This window comes from Eublepharis macularius, chromosome 6 (genome assembly GCF_028583425.1).
Source record: "Eublepharis macularius isolate TG4126 chromosome 6, MPM_Emac_v1.0, whole genome shotgun sequence".
Lineage (NCBI taxonomy): Eukaryota > Metazoa > Chordata > Lepidosauria > Squamata > Eublepharidae > Eublepharis > Eublepharis macularius.
Window position 1 is genome coordinate 10,967,910 of NC_072795.1, and position 22,697 is coordinate 10,990,606.

Sequence of the window (22,697 nt, forward strand, 5' to 3'; positions counted from 1 at the left end):
GTTTAATTTGATTGGAAAATAAAGAATAATGTGACATCTGTTTTTTATCCAAACTGCAGACAGCAAAACAATACGGAAGCATTTTCACTATATGGGGAGCGTCTCAGCCTCTGGTAATACTGTCTGGATTCGAAGCAGTGAAAGAAGGGCTAATAAAGCACTCGGAAATCTTCTCTGGGCGACCAGTGACCCCATTCTATAAGGCTATCGCAAAAGAAAAAGGTAGGTTCCTGTAAAAACAATTTACTTTTCTTCATTCTAGAAAAATCATAAAGCAACATTAAAGATTTTTTTAAAAAAAGGAAAAGCACAAAAGTTCCAGCCAGTTGGAGACTTCTCCATCCAGCAGGCAGTAAGTATCCCATCCCTCTGAGTGAAGAGGATGTCCTTCTCTTGCATTTCTCTGCACTGCTGCCGCTCTTTTTGACTCCTGGTGGATCAGTCTTAAGGGGTGGGAACTCTGTAAGAGGAATAGCCACATAAGTTGGAGAGAGCTAAAATAAGGAGGTTCAGACACCTGAAATCCACCCTCCTTTCTGTTCCACATGCGCAGCTCTGCTGACTAGAGGGGAGAGTTTCACCTTCTTGTTGCTCCTGTCTCCAACCTACTTGCTGCCGAACACCACTGCTAGGGCCTTGGCCTCTATGCCCTGTTGTTTGGCCCTCCTGGGCAACTGGTTGGTCTCTGTGTGAAACCGTATGGTGGCCTAGATGGACCACTGGTCTGACCAATCAGGGTTCTTCTTATTTTCTTATGTTCTTCTGTTTGGCTCCTTGGATTAATCTTTTCAGTAGTTAAAGAGAACTGCAGCAATGGATGTGACTGTCAGAAAATAATGCCCACTAAGTTTTGGAATCAGAATTTACCCAGCAATTACAATCCATGTTATTGGGCACTGAGATTACCACATAACTGGTTGCATCATCGTTTACATAAAGCTGCCAGATTTTTTTAAAAAATTAGACTTTAACCATTTGTTATCCCATTTGGTAAGTTTAAAGGCATATTTAAAAGATGAAACTTTGCTGCAGGCCTGATAGGTAGAAATAGCTGTTCTGTGAACACATCTGAAGCTGCTGCTTACTGAGTCAGATAATTACTCTATCAAGCGCAATACTGTGCACTCTGACTGACAGCAGCTCTCCGGGATCTCAAGTGGTGTTTTTTCACATCATGTTTAACTGGAGATGCCAGGGATAGAAACAGGGTGTGCAGAAGAGGAGGGTGGCATCTAGAGATGGGCACGAACCGCATTACGAATGTCAAAAACCCACAAAAATGGCGATGGAGCGATTGTGACCCAGCGGATTGTGATCGGCCACGGACAACAAACCAGCAGTCGGGAGAGGCCCGGTTTGGGGCGTTCGGGCTAGGTTCGGGAAGCCAGACACTCAGGCGCCAGCAATCTATTCCCCTGGCAATGGAGCCAGGGGAATGCCTGAGCTCTGTCTGCTCTCCCTCTGTCGCCCTGGAAACCTGAATGGAAGCCCAGCTTTCCTTGATCCGCAGGGCTTCCTTCCAACCACAGAGCAGCAAAGTAGTCACCAGCTGGGAGAAGACACCCAGGGGAGGGAGGGGAAAGGGGGTGTTCTGTAGCCATGGGCACTCCAATCTCATCCTTGCAAACCCTGATAGGCAGCTCTGATGGCCAAACACAGACCTCCTGTGTTGCTGAATAGGACCCATGCTTATAAATAGCCATGGGCTCCCAGGCTGGGTTTCACTTTCTGCAAGCAGTGAAGTGGGACAGAGCTCTTGCTTGCCACTTGCTAGCCTTGAGAGAGTACAATTGAGCTTGGCTTTGGTGGATAGGGATCTATCTCCTCTGGTTCCAGGGCTGCTGCCTGGCTCTGGGGCCAAGCTCAGTGGGCACTTCGGCTGAGGGCTCACATTGATTATTATTCATCAGTGCCTGATCTGTTCAGGTCTGTGGGAGTGGTGGGCTAGGGCTCTAGTCCCTCCTTCCCCCTGGTGCCAGGGCTGCTGCCAGGCCCTGGGGCCTAGCTAGGTGGGTACCTTGGCTGAGGGCTCGCATTGATTATTATTAATCAGTGCCTGATCTGTTCAGATCTGTGGGAGTGGTGGGCTAGGGCTCTAGTCTCTCCCTCCCTTTGGTGCCAGGGCTGCTGCCAGGCCCTGGGGCTGAGCTCAGTGGGCACTTCGGCTGAGGGCTCACATTGATTATTATTCATCAGTGCCTGATCTGTTCAGGTCTGTGGGAGTGGTGGGCTAGGGCTCTAGTCCCGCCCTCCCTCCAGTGCCATGGCTGCTGCCAGGCCCTGGGGCTGAGCTCAGTGGGCAGACAGAGTCATCTCCTTTCCTGTCCTCCTTAATTCTAGTTCGGTGGCACAATGAGTCTTCCTATGTTGGCTGCCAAGGGTGGTTGTGGGATGAAGTGCGATAGCAGTCCTCCTTGTTCAGTTGTGGAAAGCAGTTTTGGGTGTGGCTCGGGGGCTGCAGGGAGTCCTGCCACTCCCCCCAATTCACCTATGTGAGCTGTGGAGGCCCAAGAGGTCTTTCCGCAGGAGGAAGAGAATCTCTCTCAACATTTTGAGGAGGGGTGGGTGGGCGATGGATCCCTGGAGGAATGGTATGTGTGTTATGAAAGATCCCTCCTGTCCCCATCCCAAATTCTAGGTGGTGTCCCCTCCCGCAGTCCACCCCTCACCCTGTCGTCTGTGTCCAGCCCCGCAGCACAGCCTGTAACCATTCGTCATCCTTCCCCGGGTCAGTTAGTGGCCGGCGTTACAATGCCTCCATATGGAGGCACTTTCGGGCCCTTCCTGATGACCACCGTGTGGTGTGGTGCCGTGCCTGTGATGTCCTGGTGTGCAGGGGCAAAAACCCAAAGCACCTGTCTTTGACGGCCCTGACTCGCCACCTGAAGAGGCACCACCCGAGCCTGTCTCCCTCCTCACCCAGTGAAACATCCATTGGGTGGAGAAAGGGGGCCACCCACTCTTCTGAGCGGTGGTCAGTGGGAGGATCACTTTGCCCTGAGGGCGATGCTGGTGAGAGCAGAGCGCTCCGGCAGGCCGCGCTGGCGGTTGTCCCCTCGGGGTCTGGGACAGCGCCGCTTACAATCTCAAGGCTGATGGCTCAGGAGGCGGCTGCCACTGCACTGTTCCTCAGTGGGACCCTCAGGTGAGGACCCGCAGTTGCTGGGGGATCAGGCCCCCATCCAAATGTCATGTCCACTCCCACCCACGCCAGGAATACCAGCGCGCTCCTCTTTGGCCTGGCGGGTGGGCACATGAGGAGTGCCGCCGGTGAGTGGCCAGACCCCCTGCCCCCTGAGGGGAGGGGGCTCGTTGCCACCTCCCCGTGCTCACCAGGCCCAGCGGCCGCCCCCAGTACACACCTTTCCTACATTGCCGGGGAATACCAGCACGCTCCTCTTTGGCCTGGTGGGCAGGCACATGGGGGGTGCTGCTGGCGAGCAGCCAGACCCCCCGCCCCTGAGGGGAGGCGGCTCATTGCCACTTCCCCGTGCCCACCAGGCCCGGCAGCCACCGCCAGCACCCACCTTTCCTTTATCACTGGGAATACCAGCACGCTCCTTTTCGGCCTGGCGGGCGGGCACATGGGGGGTGCTGCCAGCAAGCGGCCAGACCCCCCATCCCCTGAGAGGAGGCGGCTCATCACCGCCTCCCTGTGCCCGCCAGGCCCAGTGGCCGCTGCCAACACCCACCTTCCTACATAGCTGGGAATACCAGCGCGCTCCTTTTTGGCCTGGCGGGCGGGCACATGGGGGTGCTTCCAGTGAGCGGCCAGACCCCCCACCCCCTGAGGGGAGGCAGTTCGTTGCCGGCTCCCCGTGCCGACCAGGCTCGGCGGCCACCCCCAGTACACACCTTTCCTTTCTTGCCTGGAATACCAGCGCGCTCCTTTTCGGCCTGGCGGGCGGGCACATGGGGGGTGCCACCGGTGAGTGGCCAGACCCCCCGCCCCCTGAGGGGAGGCAGCTCGTTGCCGTCTCCCTGTGCCCGCCAGGCCCGGTGGCCACCCCCAGTACACACCTTTCCTTTCTCGCCTGGAATACCAGCGCGCTCCTTTTCGGCCTGGCGGGTGAGCACATGGGGGGTGCCACCGGCGAGTGGCCAGACCCCCGCCTCCCCATGCCCGCCAGGCTGGCAGCCGCCGTCATCACCCACCTTCCTACATAGCTGGGAATACCAGCGCGCCCCGCTTTGGCCTCCACGATCCACGATCCGGTTCGGCAACGGGAGATGCTCGTTGCGGCTCGGGAATTCGGGATTGTGGTCGGCACCGAACCACGATCCGCTGGTTCACTAATTTTTTTTGGTTCGTGCCCATGTCTAGTGGCATCTACAGTTAAAAGATGCCAGGTAGTAGGGGAAGAGACATAGTGAGGCAAGAACAATAGTTACGAGAAAAGGACCCTGGATATGACAATAATAACTCTGCTCATATAACTGTTAATAGAGAAATATCGAGCTGGTTGAACCCTTCTTCAGACACCAAGAAGGGAGCTCTGATTCTGGAAAACTTATACCCTAAAATCTTGTTGGTCTCTAGGTGCCACTGGACTCAAACCCTGCTGTTTTATTGAAGACCAACATAGTTGCACACCTAAAATGGTCTAATTGCTTGTATGATTACAGTGTTGAATTCAGGACAGTAGAGATCATGGGTGCACAATGTACACACTACCAAAATACTGACTCTGTGGGTCAAACTAGATGTGCAAGCTTTTAAACAGTTGGCTCTGGGTTTCCTGCAGGGGAAGGAAAGGCCTCTCCCATCAAGCTGTTTTCCAAAATAAGGAGCTGGCAGGAGCTCTCTGTTTTGCTGCTCCGTGTGAAGTATTCATTGCAAACAGAGCAGTAAAAACAGGGAAATACTCTCCCCACAGTGCTCTTTGACAGAATAAAACAGCTTGGGGGGGAGGAAGGAGCCGTTCCTCCCCCATGGTGATGTTCTGAGGCTGTTTGGGCTCTCCTTTATTTTTTAACAGCCATTCCCCACAGCTGCTACTGGGAGTCCAAGTTCTCCAGACCCAGCTCTTTAAAAACCTGCACATCTAGTTTGACCCAAGTTGAGAGCTAGACCGAAAACCAATTCTCATTGGTGAGACAGTGTTCTTCCTCCTCTGATGAAACTTCTTGCTGCAGGGATGTAAAGAGAAATTGCCCACTCTCTTGGGGGAAGGGGTCACAAGAGTCAGTGTCCAGGGGAGTGTGAAACTTCTCCCCCAAAAGTGAAAGTTCACAAGAATCACAACGCCAGCTCTCAGGTGTTCCCTCAGTTGCCAAGTGGCATTCTGACACTTCCCACATTTCCGTTTCTTTGTTCGTGTTCTGAGTTCTGAAACACACACCACATATCAGTGTATTAGACAAAGACTAATTCTTTGTTAACACGGCAGATCTTACGCAACCAGTAGCTCTTTAATGCTTAGATATGAACTATATTAGATTTCTCATTTTCTAAGCTGATAAGATAAATCATTGTTAACATGGATTTCTACAAGTTACAGTGTCTCATTGGTTTTTGATGGCCTCAGGTATTGTATTCTCAAATGGTCACACCTGGAAGCAGCAGCGGAAGTTTGGGCTAGTTACCCTGCGGAAGCTGGGGCTAGGGAAGAAAGGCGTGGAGAACCAAATACAAGAGGAGGCCCAACAGCTTGTTGAGACTTTTGCTCGTGCAAAGGGTATGTTTTACAGGGATTGTGCTGGCATGTACTGGCATTCTACTGAAATCTTTTGTGTAAGTTGTTTCCTTGTATATTGCTTTTGTATGTGTAAAATAATGTGTAAAATAGCATGGCATTTTCAGAGTGCTTCAAATTATTTGTTTTTAAGGTATCTTATGATCCTATCTTTTTGCTGCAACACAACAAACCTAGAATTCAGACACCTTCTGGAACTCAAGCCACAAAAAGCCTTGAAGGATTTTCACACTGATTATTGCAATTCCAAATGACAAATCAGATTATACCAAGGTAGCACTCCTGAGAAAAATTGGACTATGGGACAGCCAAACTCAGCAAATATAGAGATAAAAATGTTGGCACCTCTTCCTTAAAGCTTCTTGTGACAGAAAAGCTGTTCCTTCATGCATTTTTAAGGCTGCAATCCTAAAAATACTTTCCTGGGAGTAAGGCTAATTAAATAAAATGAGCTGTACTTCAGTGTAGACCTACTTAGGATTGTTTGCGTTTATTGGAAAACAGATCAGCACCTTTGACAGTCCAAAGAGTATGTATACAAAACAATTCCAGGAAATCTAGATTTCAAAGTAATTACTCGCCATTCTTTTAATCTGGATATAATTTCCTTTTTTTTTTTTTTGAAAAAAATTTTATTGGGTTAGAATCCGTTATTTTTACATTACATTTAATTTTCCCCAAATTTTTCATTTCTAACCCCTTCCCTTTCCCCCCCTTTTGTTGACTTCCAACAGCTTTCCCACCCTTTGTCCCTTTTCCCTTACTTCTATTAAATTCCTCTATCTAAAACAGATATACATTCTCCATTATATTAAGCAGTACATCCTTAACTACTTTTCTTGTTATATACCCAAACTGTAAGTCTTTGTTTCCATCTTGGATAAACAATTTATCCCATTTTCCAGTTTTAAATATTTCTATATATCATAAACCTATATATCATAAACCATAAAAATCTTACATTTAAATCAAACATTTTGACTTATTCTCTATATATTACTCATTCTATCTTTTTATGGTAATTCTATATAGCTCCTCACATAGTCAATCAATTTGACTCTTCTGTACATTCAGTTTGGTGCATTATATAAATCTTATCAAAGAAAGAAAATATTGTTGGTTACTCAATCCTTATATTTAAACCTTATCCTTAATTATTTTCTATCAATATTCTGTCTATTAACCTATATATATCTATATATATATCAATCTGTTGATCTAACTGCTTATAAATTCACATTTATCTCTTCCTCCCCCGGTAAAGTCACCCCCCTCTTTTATACTTTTATTATACTTCAGTAGTTCTCAAACTGCCACAGTTTTCCTCCCACCTCCCATTTCTTCTCCAGATATTGTTTCAGCTTCTCCCAATCTGTGTTAAACTGCCCTGAGTCCAGATTTCTCAGTTTTCTTGTCATCTTGTCCATCTCTGCCAAATACAGCAATTTGTAGATCCAATCTTCAATAGTTGGCACTTCTCGTACTTTCCATTTTTGCGCATACAAAAGTCTAGCTGCTGCTGTCATATAAAATATTAACGTCCTATGATGGGCTGGAATTCCCTCCATTCCCAAGTTTAGTAGCAGGAGTTCTGGGTTCTTATTTATTTGAAATTGTAAAATTTCACTCATTTCTCTTATTATTTCCCCCCAGTACTGCCTAGCTACCTCACATGACCACCACATATGATAGAGGGAGCCCTCATGCTTCTTACATTTCCAGCATTTATTAGAAGTGTTCAAATTCCCTAGCGCAATCTTCTTTGGTGTCATGTACCAACGATAGATCATTTTGTAAATGTTCTCTTTAATATTAGTACATGTCGTTGTCTTCATTGTAGTTTTCCACAAGTATTCCGAGTTATATAAGTCTCTGATCTGTCTATACTGGAACCAGTCGTAATTAGGTGATAGTTCCTCTTGCGTCTTTATTCTAAGTTTAGATGCTTCAGTTTTAGTTATTTCTTTGTACGTTAAACATTGTTGTTCATTATCAACAGCTCTCGGATCTATCACCTCATATGGAACCACCCACAAGGGAGTTCCTTCTTGTAAGTAAATTCTGTACTTCTTCCAGATTATATATAAACTTCTCCGTACAAAATGGTGCAGGAACATCGAGTTGACCTTTACTTTGTCATGCCATAGGTATGCGTGCCATCCAAATATTTTTTTATATCCCTCTAGGGCTAATAGTTTCTTGTTCTTTAATGTCATCCACTCTTTCAACCAAACTAGGCAGATTGCATCATGGTAAAGTCTCAGATTGGGCAGTTGCATTCCGCCTCTCTCCTTTGCATCTTGTAATACTTTTACTTTCACTCGAGGCTTCTTGCCTGCCCAAACAAAATCTAATATTTTCCTCTGCCATTTTTCAAATTGTTTAGAGTCTCTGATGATTGGTATTGTCTGTAGCAAAAACATTACTCTTGGTAACACATTCATCTTAACTGCTGCAATCCTGCCCAACCATGTAAACAACAACGGGCGGCCCCGGTACCAATATGAAACAAAAACAACCAAACCGGGACTCAACAATCTTTGGAGCCGAAATATACTCAAAATTTTTGTGTTATAAAGTGCGAAAAGTGCAATAAATACAAACATAAATACAAATTACGTTATACAAAATTTTGAAGTGCCATGATACAAAGTCCAAGCATATATACATATATCACAATGTTTCTGTTGTCCGGAATCGTCAGAAAAATTTTTGGAAAAATTTTTATAAAGTGCTAGTTGCCAGTTGCCAGTACATCAAAGGGAGCCGGTAGGTAGGGAGTTGTGCACCGTACTTATATATTCACAGTCCATAAATATGAATGCAATTAGACGAACGCCGACAGGGGTTTGCTTGCAAATATCATTAACCCGTTTCGTGAGTACTAAGACTCACTTCCTCTTGGGCTTAAGGCGATTCGGACTGGTCATACTGTAAGAAGAAATTAATTATAAATGTCTAGCAACAATTACAATAAAATGAAAAATAAAAATAAAAAAGGCAATATCACTTACAGTATGTTACAAGCACAAGGCATACTCTCCTACCACTCCATACATTCCACGGACATGTGATAGATGAAATGGACCACGAGTTAAAATAATCAAAAAGAGGAGGGGCCAATCGTAACAAGAGGAAGGTTTTTACAGAATTCTCAAAAACTTACAGTAACTTGCCTATCCGTGAATGGGGAAACTATAGAAAGCAGGAAAAGTTAATTTCCGAGTTCAGACCATGAGGTGACAGGGTGTTTAGTCGGAAAATCCATTTAGATTCTAATTGGAGCAGCAATTTAACCATGTCTGTAGCAAAGGGGCGATCAAGTTGCTCTATTACAGAAACCTTAAGATCATTATGTGAGTGTTTCTCTACATGAAAGTGGTTAACAAGGGGAGCCTCCCAGACCTGATTTCTGATCCTAGATTGATGTTCTTGGATCCTTATCCTTAAAGGGCGAGTTGTGCTCCCTATATATAATAGGGGGCACGGGCACTGAATACCATATATCACATTTATGGACTTGCAGTTAGAAAATCCATGTGAAAAATGATTAGGTAGTATTTGCTGTATTTTAACCATAAGGTTGCATACACTACACGAGCCGCATGTAAAATGGCCATTTGGCAGAGTGTCACCTGGTGGATTGTTAGAAAACTCTGATCTCATGACTATGTCCCCAATGGACCGTGTGCGTCTGTAGCCTACCGCTAGCCCTGCTTCACAGCCACAGACACCACTAATAATGTGCCAGTGTTGCTTAATAATTGATATTATATTTGGGGCTAAAGTAGTGTATTCAAGACCCCATTTTATTTTATCATCCATCCTTGGTGGCTTAGATACTAATAAATCTGCCCTATTAGTAGTATCAGCACGTTGTATAGCTCGTTCAATCGTGTGCTGGGGATATCCCCTCGCTCTAAAATTTTCTTTCAGTTTACGGCCACTAGATTCATAAAAGCAAGGGTTGGTGGAATTCCGCTTCAGCCGTAAAAATTGACCCAGGGGGATGTTGTCCCTTAAACCCCTTGGATGGAAAGACTGATAATGCAAATAAGAGCACCGGTCCGTCTGCTTCCTGAAGGGGCGCACTGCCAGTTTGTTATCTCTTTCCCGATAAATGGTAACATCTAAATAGTGTAGGCTACTGGTGCTACCAGTCCATGTGAATTCAATATCAGGGTGGAGGGAGTTAAACCACCTCCCTAAATCTTCAGCAACGTCCCTTTTCAGTAGGATTATGATGTCATCTATGTATCGCCTGTACAATATAATTAGATCTTTAAAGGGGTTCTTCTCATCATCAAACACCCATTTACTCTCTAAGGCGGACATAAAGATATTCGCGATGCTAGGCGCAGCCGCGCATCCCATAGCCACCCCCTTTAGCTGGAAATAATACTGCTCATTGAATCTAAAGTAATTCTTCTCCAGAATAATATCTAAGATGTTCAGGAGAAAGGGGGTGGAGGGCTGCTGTGCCTCGCGTAGTAGAAGGGCATCCTGTACTACCACTCTCGCCTCATCGTGAGGAATGGAGGTATACAGTGATCTCACATCTAAAGACATGAGATATATAGAGGGCGGGATATCTATGGACTCTACAAGTGAGATTAAGGTAGTAGTGTCCTTTAAATAAGCTGGCGTGTTGGCTACTAGGGGCTGCAGAAAAAAGTCCAGGAAACGCGAAAGGGGTTCCAAAATAGAATTAGAGCCGGAGATAATTGGCCGGCCGGGGGGAGGATGTCCCGATTTATGAATTTTCGGGAGTGTGTAGAAGACAGGTATTCTTGGACAGGGGTTAATTAACGCGTCCCTAGTCTTCTTATCTATCTCATTATCCCCCAATCCCTCGTCCAAAACAACTTTAATAATGCGTTGGATATGCACTGTTGGATTATAAGATATTCGTTTGTATTCCATCTCATTCTCCAGCTGTCTATTGCATTCCTGTAAATAGTCTAAAGTATCCTGGACAACTATGCCCCCACCTTTATCGGCCCTTTTGATAACAATCTCTCTATCGTTTTTGAGATCCTGCAAAGCCTTCCATTCCTGTTTCGAAAGGTTATACCTTTTGTGGTGGCATGCAGCCTCCAAATTGGTCACATCACGTAATACAACTTTTTCAAAACTCTCAATCATGGGATCAGACACTACAGGACAGAAGGATGACTTATAAATAATACCAGAAGCGGGAGGAGGATTTCCCGATCCGAAAAGGTTCCTGAGTTTGATCAAGCGAACCAATTTGAAAAGATCAATCCTGGTTTGAAAAGCATTATAGCTAGGGGTTGGAACAAAGCCCATACCTTTATTCAAAGCAGATAGTTCAACGCCAGTTAAGGTCCGTGATGAGAGATTAAATACTATGTTTTCTTGTACGGGCGTCTCTGCCGAAAAGAGCCCCTGCCTAAAAAAGTCTTGGGAGGGATGTTACGCGATCTAAGACTGCGTGTGCTGGAGCCCTCGTCTCCCGACGTATCTGTTTCTGAGGGCTCTGTGGTTTCCAGCTCAGGGTTCGAAGCAATATTTGTAGCCCAAGAAACTCTTTTGCGTGGCTTCTGGTACCCATCCTCCTTCCACTGGTAAATTCTACCAGAGGTATAGTCTCTCCTGTCACGTTCAAATTTCCTGACCTTAAGTTCTTTTAGTTTCTCTTTGCTTTCATTAATACGGCGTTCAATGTCCTGACTACGCAGGTCAAATTCCGCCTGAGAAACTTTGGATTTTAGTTCCGTTTCAGCCTTATCGATATCCATAGTCAAAACCTCAGCCTGAGCATTCGAGGTTTTAATCAAGAGAAGCATCAGGTCAAAAGCACATTTGTTTAGTATGGCTGCCCATTTAGTTTTAAACTCTTCATCCTCCTTGAACATCCCGGGTGGTTTGTGGATACGCAGACCACGCGGTATGAACTTATGAAGTGAATAGTCAGTTAAAGAAGCCGCATTAAGTTGGAGGCGGCATCTCTTTAGTTGTAGCTGTTCTAGCGCCGACCAATCTTCTAAAGGAATACAGGAATCATTCCCCAAAAGGGATGGGTTATTAGACCGAATTGCCTCCCTCTCCTCAATAGAAAATGCAAAGCACTCCGCTAAATCCGCCATGCCCTAAAACAATCAGGTAAACAACAACGGGCGGCCCCGGTACCAATATGAAACAAAAACAACCAAACCGGGACTCAACAATCTTTGGAGCCGAAATATACTCAAAATTTTTGTGTTATAAAGTGCGAAAAGTGCAATAAATACAAACATAAATACAAATTACGTTATACAAAATTTTGAAGTGCCATGATACAAAGTCCAGATATTATTCTGGAGAAGAATTACTTTAGATTCAATGAGCAGTATTATTTCCAGCTAAAGGGGGTGGCTATGGGATGCGCGGCTGCGCCTAGCATCGCGAATATCTTTATGTCCGCCTTAGAGAGTAAATGGGTGTTTGATGATGAGAAGAACCCCTTTAAAGATCTAATTATATTGTACAGGCGATACATAGATGACATCATAATCCTACTGAAAAGGGACGTTGCTGAAGATTTAGGGAGGTGGTTTAACTCCCTCCACCCTGATATTGAATTCACATGGACTGGTAGCACCAGTAGCCTACACTATTTAGATGTTACCATTTATCGGGAAAGAGATAACAAACTGGCAGTGCGCCCCTTCAGGAAGCAGACGGACCGGTGCTCTTATTTGCATTATCAGTCTTTCCATCCAAGGGGTTTAAGGGACAACATCCCCCTGGGTCAATTTTTACGGCTGAAGCGGAATTCCACCAACCCTTGCTTTTATGAATCTAGTGGCCGTAAACTGAAAGAAAATTTTAGAGCGAGGGGATATCCCCAGCACACGATTGAACGAGCTATACAACGTGCTGATACTACTAATAGGGCAGATTTATTAGTATCTAAGCCACCAAGGATGGATGATAAAATAAAATGGGGTCTTGAATACACTACTTTAGCCCCAAATATAATATCAATTATTAAGCAACACTGGCACATTATTAGTGGTGTCCGTGGCTGTGAAGCAGGGCTAGCGGTAGGCTACAGACGCACACGGTCCATTGGGGACATAGTCATGAGATCAGAGTTTTCTAACAATCCACCAGGTGGCACTCTGCCAAATGGCCATTTTACATGCGGCTCGTGTAGTGTATGCAACCTTATGGTTAAAATACAGCAAATACTACCTAATCATTTTTCACATGGATTTTCTAACTGCAAGTCCATAAATGTGATATATGGTATTCAGTGCCCGTGCCCCCTATTATATATAGGGAGCACAACTCGCCCTTTAAGGATAAGGATCCAAGAACATCAATCTAGGATCAGAAATCAGGTCTGGGAGGCTCCCCTTGTTAACCACTTTCATGTAGAGAAACACTCACATAATGATCTTAAGGTTTCTGTAATAGAGCAACTTGATCGCCCCTTTGCTACAGACATGGTTAAATTGCTGCTCCAATTAGAATCTAAATGGATTTTCCGACTAAACATCCTGTCACCTCATGGTCTGAACTCGGAAATTAACTTTTCCTGCTTTCTATAGTTTCCCCATTCACGGATAGGCAAGTTACTGTAAGTTTTTGAGAATTCTGTAAAAACCTTCCTCTTGTTACGATTGGCCCCTCCTCTTTTTGATTATTTTAACTCGTGGTCCATTTCATCTATCACATGTCCGTGGAATGTATGGAGTGGTAGGAGAGTATGCCTTGTGCTTGTAACATACTGTAAGTGATATTGCCTTTTTTATTTTTATTTTTCATTTTATTGTAATTGTTGCTAGACATTTATAATTAATTTCTTCTTACAGTATGACCAGTCTGAATCGCCTTAAGCCCAAGAGGAAGTGAGTCTTAGTACTCACGAAACGGGTTAATGATATTTGCAAGCAAACCCCCGTCGGCGTTCGTCTAATTGCATTCATATTTATGGACTGTGAATATATAAGTACGGTGCACAACTCCCTACCTACTGGCTCCCTTTGATGTACTGGCAACTGGCAACTAGCACTTTATAAAAATTTTTCCAAAAATTTTTCTGACGATTCCGGACAACAGAAACATTGTGATATATGTATATATGCTTGGACTTTGTATCATGGCACTTCAAAATTTTGTATAACGTAATTTGTATTTATGTTTGTATTTATTGCACTTTTCGCACTTTATAACACAAAAATTTTGAGTATATTTCGGCTCCAAAGATTGTTGAGTCCCGGTTTGGTTGTTTTTGTTTGATCCTGCCCAACCATGACAAATTCAGTCTATTCCATTTAATCAAGTCTCTCTCTATCTGAGTCCATAGTTTTTCATAGTTGTTTTTGAATAAATCTATATTCTTTGCAGTCAGTTCAACTCCCAAATATTTCACTTTGCTTGTTACTTCACAATCCGTTGTTTCCGTTAACAATTGTTGTTTCTGCTTAGTCATATTTTTACATAATATCTTTGACTTCTTTTTGTTGATATAAAAACCTGCCAAGTCTCCAAACTCCTTGATCTTATCTATCACTTTTGGCATGTTCTCCAATGGGTCCTCTACAATTAACATTATGTCGTCCGCAAATGCTCTGACCTTATATGAATAGTCCTTTATTTTTATTCCACGAATTTCCTCATCTTGTCGTATTTGTATCATCAGAATCTCCAATACTAGAATAAACAACAGTGGAGACAACGGGCAACCTTGTCTTGTTCCTTTACTAATCGTCAGTTTTTTAGTCACTTCATCATTCACCACAATTGCTGCAGTCTGGTCTCTGTAAATTTCCTTGATTGCTCTGATGAATCTTTCTCCCAATTGTAGCTTTTCCATAGTGGCAAACATAAAGTCCCAGTTTAAATTGTCAAACGCCTTTTCAGCGTCAACAAAGAAGAAACCAACCTCTTTATCACAACGCTTGTCATAATATTCAATAGCATTGATCACTGTCCTTAAGTTATCTCTTATTTGTCTGTCTGGCAAAAAGCCTGCTTGTTCCTCTTCTATAACTTCCGAGAGCCATCCCTTCAGTCTCTCCGCCAATATCTTCGCAAAAATTTTATAGTCATTATTAAGTAGCGATATCATCTCTGTTTGTTGCGTGTCTGCTAAATTCTCCATCGCGTCTTCTACTGTTTTAACTCTCTGCTGCGTTCCTTGTAGTTCACTTTGTATTGTTTCCATACCTTTTTTCACTTCTGACAGCTCCGATTTTACTGTCTGTGTAACCTCTTTAACCTCTTTAATCAGTTCCAATTTCGTGTCCTTAAGTTCTTTAATCACATCTAAAAGTTTTTTGTCCAGGTTTTCTATTGCCAATTGCCACTCTTTTTTTGACATCGTGGGGCTTGCTTTAGCTCGCTCCCACGAGTCCGCTCTCTTCCTTAACTCCGTGGCGTAAAATTTAAAGTCTTTTTATTTTAAATGTCCCGGTCTTCTTGCAAAAATTAAATTTTAAAGAGTCCAAAATGTCGGGCGTCTTTTCTCTATGGTTTCTCTATAATTTTGTAATCCAAGATGGCCTACTTCCTTTTCCGCTGAAGCCGCGACCCTTCCCCTTTCAAAGATGGCGATTCCCTTCTTCCTGCCCTCCTGCAAGGGCCGCTTCTCTCCAGCCACTCTATTGTTATTACGCACTTCCTGTCTCCCGTCTTCCCACAGCAGATCTCGCGATGGTGTCTTTTTCTCACAGCTCCAAAGCCACAGGTATTCAAAACAATAGTCCGTTTTCTTTAATAACTTCTTTAAACTTAGTCTCTTTTCAAATACAACTCCTGCCAAGTCTTCCCCTCCTTTTCACTAGTCTGTTGCAGTTTAAAAATCTACTTTTTTTCCTCTCTGTTTTTGTCAATCTGTCCCGTATCGGAAGATAATGATCTTTACCTTCTCTTCACTTTTCTCGGGTTGCAATCGCTGTTTCGATTTTAAGTTCTCCTCTCAGCTTCTTCCCCCAATCGAAGCTTGGGTATGTAGGTCTTATGCCAGCCGAATTGGCCCCAAAACTGCCGCAGAGATTGTAGCCGACCTGTCGCAAGGTGGGACCTCAAGGATCGAGAGGGGACCCGTTGTGTAGAGCCCCCCCTCGTCCGAGATCTAACTCACCCTAGGGTCTTGAGCGTTCTTTGCCTGCTCTCCGCCTGAGAGCAGTCGGCCGTGGGCTATTTTCACCCCGCCGGCCGGTTAAAACGGCAGTCCGGTCAGCTCCGCAAGTGGAGCTGCGTTAGACCTCCATGAATCCCAAACCGGAAGTCTCTGGATATAATTTCCTTGATGCTGTTGTTAAACAGAAAATGAAATATTTTAAAACATTTACATCCTCCCTGCCTTAAAGATACATCTTGTTTGACTTAGTAATACTGTAAGGAATCTAAATTGAACAATCCTCTGTATTCCCTATTAGCATATTAAGGGAAGTCTAGTTTCAAAGCAAATTATGTCATTCCTCGCCTGACCACACGAATCTTGCTAATGTTGGTTGATCCTAAATTTGTATAACACCTTAGAAGTCAATTAGGGTAGTCCTCAAAACCTGAATGATTCTTGGTGGGAAAATACCAGAGTTTGACATTTTGGGGGAATGGCTGTTCATGATGTTATGAATGTGCAAATGTATTCTGCCAGCTAAACAAACTGAACAACCCATGTTCTTAACCACTCACTATATTGCTAGAATAAGAGTAGTGAATATAAGGAATATTTGGAAGACCTATAAGCCAAGAGTAACTGTGGGTCAACTATCTTCTTCAGGAATCCTTAGAGGCATCCCTTCTCAAGTCAAACATAAACAATTCCTATAGGACTGGGTTTTTTTTATTTCATAAAACATCCTATAGTGCTTTCTCACCATAAATGGCAGTTCAAGACAGCTTACAAAAGGCATGGCTACCAACAAGACATTAACATCAAAAGTATCATAAAAATTAAAACATCACCAGTAACCCCTGTATCTACCACAGCCATCATCTACCAACAGATTCTGACTTGCCTGAAAAATCTGCATTGTGTAGGGGGTTGGACTAGATGACCCTCTAGGTCTCTTCTAACCCTATGATTCTATGATCTTACAGTACCTGCAGTACTGGGACAATGTAAGGGCCCTCCCAATGTAAGGGCCGTCCTCATTTTTTTTCCCAGGAAACTGTCACAAAGAGCAAGTGTCATTGCCACAAAGGAGCAAGCCTAGGTAGTTGTTGGGAAATGGCTCTGGATAGATGTTGGAAAGTTGGTAACGGAAAAATGGCTTTGATAGATTTTCAGTAGCAGGAGAGGACCGCATACCTTTCTTGCTACCATTATCTTCTAACAGTGCAGAATCCAGTAAATATCCTATGCCTTTAACTGTCAGTTTCTGATCAATTCTGTTCCTAGTGGTGGCATCACAGTAGGCGTTTATTGGTGATATCAATGGCAAAATTGGTGAGCTCAATCTATTTCTGCATTCAATATATATATATTAGTATATGAACACGTTCTTGCTTTTGAATGGATTTTAGTGATTTCTTAAGCCATAAATAATTATGAATACCCTTTTCAGCATCAGTTGTCTCCTATTTAATGTGTCTTCTACTCAGATTTATAATCCAGACAGTTATCCAAACCAATGCTGCTGCATGGTGGTACAATTTAATATTCAGTACTGCCAATCCTCCTCATTTTTTTTCAACCTGTAATACTTCAATTTTATTCTTGGTTTCTCACTATGTACATGGAACAAGAAAGAGAAGACGCTTCAAAAAGACAAGATAAATTGTTAAAATCGGGATTATGTGACCTGGATGTAACCTTGTGAAGTCCTTAAATGTGAAGAATGGGTAGCTGATTTCAGTTACATAGCTATGGATTTGGTACCTTTAAGGAACTCAAGATATTATTGCAAAGGAAGCAAACTGGAAAACGCAGATCACAGAGAGCTGATGCCAGTCTTAGCCATTCTCTTGGATTTTATTTTCAAAAAAATCCAGTGCTACTTCAAACATCTAAGATGAAAAACAATCTAATGTATATGCATTTGTAGTGAAGTGTTGAAGCCTTGTTTCAATTATTTGGAGAGACTGGACCTAAGTGTTGCACGATGACTTTGTTCCAGCCTGGCTTAATTTTCCTACTACACCACCACTGAAGTAATCTGTTTTAAGAAGCATTCAAAAAGTTTTTCATGGACAAAGAGCCATTATGAAATTAACTGTAGGCAGCACAACTCATCTGATAGATTTGATCCGCATAGTAACTATTCAAATGGAGGGCATCTGGGAAGAAAGAAATGGCTGGCACTCGCAGTGCAGAAATTGCACTGAAAACACAAATTACAAAAGGAGATACCATGGTAGAGGTTCACAAGCTCACATCAAATACTGCCACTCTAGGAAAAGCCAAGGACTGCATGACAGTAATGCACCTAACTCACCTAACTTCTGAGATTCCGAAAAAGGAAAACAAAGAAGAACCAAAACAATTTGAACGTGAAGATTTTCCATCACCGAATCTCAAATGTGAGACAGAACCAAACCAGAACACCTCATTAGCTACAGAAGTTTCAGACTCTAAATCCTAAATCTGGATCTCTATGAATGCAGGTCACTAAAAAGGCAATACAAAAAATGTGCAGATATCAGGATTCCCTATGGGAGGAAATGGTTATTCACAACCAGCTAAGAGTGGGACTGGTGTGTGTGTGGGTGGGTGTGGGTGTTATGTTACGTGCATTCAAGTTGTTTCCAACTTATAGTGACCCTATGAATTAACAACCTCCAAAATGTCCTATCATTAACAGCCTTTATCAGACCTTGTAAAATGAAGGCTGTGTCTTTCTTTATTGACTCAAGCCATCTCATGTTCGGTCTTTTTCTTTTCCTACTTCCTTCAACTTTTCCTACATAATAGTCTTTTCCAGTGAGTCTTGTCTTCTCATGATGTGATCAAAGTGCAATAGCCTCAGTTTAGTCATTTTAACTTATAGGGAGAAATCAGGCTTGATTTGATCTAGAATCTGAGTCATAGACTCAGAATTGCTGGCAGATGGCCATCTAGTCTCCGCTTATAAACTTCCAAAGAAAGAGAGCTCACCACTTCCTGAGAAAGCCTGTTACACTGAGGAACCACTCTAACCATCAGGAAGTTCTTCCTAATGTTTAGCCAAAAACTCTTTTGGTTTAATTTTAACCTGCTTGTTCTGGTCTGATTCTCTGGGGCAACAGAAAACAACTCTGCTCCATCCTCTATGCAACAGCTCTTCAAATACTTGGAGGACTATCATAACACCTCTCAGTCATCTCCTTTCCAGGCAAAATGTGCCCAGTTCCTCATTACCTTTTCTCATAAGACCTGGTCTCCAGACTCCTTACAACATTTGTAGCCCTCCTTTGGATACGTTCCAGCTTGTCAACATCCTTTGTAAACTGTGGTGCCCCAAACTGAACACAGTACTCCAAATGAGGTCTAACCTGAACAAAGTAAACTTCACATGATCTGGACACTATACTTCTACTGAAGCAGTCCAAAATCACATTTGCCTTTTTGGCTACTGGATCACACTGCTGACTCGTGGTCAGTGTAGGATCTACTATGATCCCTACATCTCTTTCACATGTACTGCTGACAAGCCTCACCCATCCTATAATTATGCATTCGATTCTTTCTTCTTAAATACAGAAGTTTACATTTATCTCTGTTGAAATTCATTTTGTTAGTTTTAGCCCAGTTTTCCAGCCTGTCCAGATCATTCTGAATCCTGATTCTATCTTCTACTATATTAGCTACCTTTCCCAATTTAGTATTGTATGCAAATTTAATGAGCATCCCCTCTATTCCTCCATCCAAGTCATTTTTAAAGATATTGACCAACACAAGGTCCAGGACAGATCCCTGAGGCACTTGTCACTCCTCTCCAAGAGGATGAAGAACCATTTACAAGAATTCTTTGGGTACGATCTGTCAACCAATAACAAATCCACCTCTCTGTACTAACATCCAAACCATAGTTTACCAACTTGTCAATGAGAATATCATGCAGAACTCGATTGAAATAAACTATATCTGCAACATTCTGCAGATTCAAGGAAGTGGTAACTCTATCAGAAAAGGAGAAGGTTAGTCTGAGATGACTTGTTTTTGAGGAACCCATGCTGGTTCCTGATAATCACTGCCTTCTTTTCTAAATGCTCAAGGACTTACTGTTTGATGATTTGTTCTAAAACCTTTCCAGGTATGGAATCAAGCTGACACCTCAGTAACTACCTGGATCCTCCCTTTTGGAAAATGGGGACAACATTTGCCCAACTCCAATCTTCTGGCACCTTACCTGTTCTCCAAGAATTCTCAAAGATGATAGAGGCTCCAAAACTACAACAAGTTCTTTAGTGTTCTAGGATGCAATTCATCTGGCCCTGAGGACTTGATTCATTTAAAGAAGCTAGATGTTTAGGTACCATCCCATACCTATCCTATGCTGCAACTCCTTTTCTTCATCATCTGCTTTATTTTTGTCCAGATGATCACAGTTTCTGTTGCAAGAGAAGACTCAGAGCCAAGCTACACAAGACAAGTTACACAAGGCTCTGCAAGTGTCTAGAATCATGTCTGCTCCTACCTGCCCATGTCCATTTTACCCTGGGTGAACATGTGTCCTGTAGCCCTAGCTCATGCACATGTCAGGGAACTGGTGTAGTCGCGGTTGCATGTCCATGGTCATAATCAGCAAGTGGTCATTGCAGAGCATTGCTTTTGGGTGGCTTCCTCTTCCCTCTCCCCTCTTTTTGCCCTTAAATCTGATTTACACTCAAACTGTTTTGCTTTTAATATGGCATGTTTTAAATTCTCCCATTTTCTAGTTGACGCTGCCGCCTCCCTACTCCTCCTTCTGGCACCCTCCTCCCCCCGTAACTTCCTTCTCCCCCTCTCCATGCAGCGTCTTTGGTCAGGATAAGGAGGAGGTGGGAAGAAAGATTGTGGCAACATGATTGAGCAACTGAGAAAAAGTTCAGAAACATGCCTGATACATAACCTGAAGAGGATGGGGGGAGGACTTGTTCTCCAGTTTGGCTCGGCAATAAAGAGCAAGTTGGGTAAAATTTGGCCGTTATTGCCAATGGGAAATGTGATTCAGAGCTTTCCATGGGGGTTTAGGGGTGCATTTTAGGGTTGAATGTTACCAAATTTGCTGGGCATCTACTTCTAGCTGTTCTCTAAAGACTCTCCAAGTTTCATAAAGATTAAAGTTTGGGGGGGCACTTTATGGGCCCCAAAAGAAGGTGCTCCCAGCCACCTCCAATCTCTATTATTCCCTGTGCGGAAAACTAGGGAAGCTATCTCAGGAGCAGGATCCTCTAAATTTGCGGGAGACCTACTCCTCACTGTATTCTAAAAAAAAAAAAAAGTTTCAGGGACATTGAACCCCAGGAAAGGCATGATTGATGGGTTTTCCCAGTTACTGACATTTTCTCTCCACAATAGTAAAAAATGGGGTGGCTAATGGTATATTCTTGTGGGGGGGGGCTATAATGGCTCCTGAAGGTCCAATCTCCTTGAAACAGTTAGCAGTAGGTCCCCTGAAAATTTTGCATATTTATTTTGCAAAATGCCACCCCCATCCCCCTGAATAGCCCCCAAAGTTTTCCCCATAGATAATAACGGAGAGTGGAGAAGGCTGTGGACAAAAAGGCAGGACAGAGTTGATTCTGGCTGACAGCAAGACACGCTACCATGGCTTCCAAAGTGGGGATTGCCCACCCCCCTTTGCATAGATGCCCTCCCTTCCTGGTGGGCTGAGCTGCAAGATTTTAGCAGAAGTGTGGAACCCCCATTTTCAACTCCCCCCAGGAAACCCAGTGGGTTTATTTCCCAATACATCCAATTAAGTAAACAAGTCTCCCTCTCAGAAAAACTGCAGAGGAAGGTTTGAGTATGCGCGAAGAGAAGGTGCATCATGGGATACCATCTCTCATCTGGGAGAAATGGGGAAGAAACACATGCCAATCCAAGCACGAGATTGAGTGCAGTGTGGCGCGGTGTGCGAGTGAACAGGATAGCAACAAGGAAACTCGTGTAAGTGCATTCATGTGTCATACACGTGGAATTCGTCTCATGTAGTTTGGCTCTCAGGAAAAGTACAACTTGAGCAGTTTGGTCTTCTATCATCTGTTAAAATTCCATTTTTCTCCCTCCAAAGCAGGCCTACCAATTCCTTCTTCTTTTTTGCTCCAAACACAACAACTAAAGAACCATTGTTGCTGTATTTAGCATCTTTCTCTCGCCTAAGTTCATACTGAGTTTTAGCCTTTCAAACACCCTACAAGCACTGGTTATTTGTTTATATTCCTCCTTGGTTGTAAGCCCCTCCTTCTATGTCCTAAATATGTCCTGTTTAATCCTTAGCTTATTAGAATGTTGTTTATGGAGCCACCCTGGCATTTTAGATGCCTCTCCCTTTTCCTTCTCATTTAAAGCACATTTGCAATTGTGCTTTAAATATCTTGCTTTTTAAAAACTCCCACCCATCTTGAACTCCCTTCTCCTTCTTACCGAGCTTTCCCTTTCCTTAAGAGCTTAAATTCCAAAACAGCATGATCAGTACTGCCCAGAGTTCCCACTTCCTTCATCTCATCAAATTCTTTCCTACAGGTGAGAATCACAACCGAGATAGCAGAACTCCTTGTTTTCTCCTCTACCTTCTGGAAGATTAAATTATCAGCAATTCAAGTCTGGAATTTATTAGACCTTTCATTGTTAGAAGAGTTTGACTTCCAACAGATATTAGGCTAATTAAGATCTCCCATGAGCACTATGTTCCATCTCTGAAAGTTTTGTAATCTGCTCTAGGAATGTATTGTACAAGTTTTTTGGTTAGCTTGGTGGTCTAGAGTTTACCTCCACCATAATATTACTTTATCATTTTATTTCTACCTAGAGGCTCTCAACTGGCCTTCTATGCTCAGATACACCCTTGACATATAATGCTACCTCCATCCTCCTTTCATTTTTGGTCTATTCCTTTAAAAAATGTTTTTAGGGGG

At 43.4% G+C, this 22,697-nt stretch overlaps 1 protein-coding gene across 2 annotated transcripts in view; it reads left to right on the plus strand.

The window, feature by feature from the left end:
- LOC129332211 (cytochrome P450 2J5-like) overlaps positions 1-22,697 on the plus strand; it is a 57,433-nt gene that overhangs the window by 15,098 nt on the left and 19,638 nt on the right. For both annotated transcript variants that reach the window (XM_054983150.1, XM_054983151.1), the window contains exons 2-3: positions 60-222; positions 5,529-5,678. In XM_054983150.1, coding sequence (XP_054839125.1) covers positions 60-222; positions 5,529-5,678 — 313 coding nt within the window. The remainder of the gene's footprint in view (positions 1-59; positions 223-5,528; positions 5,679-22,697) is intronic.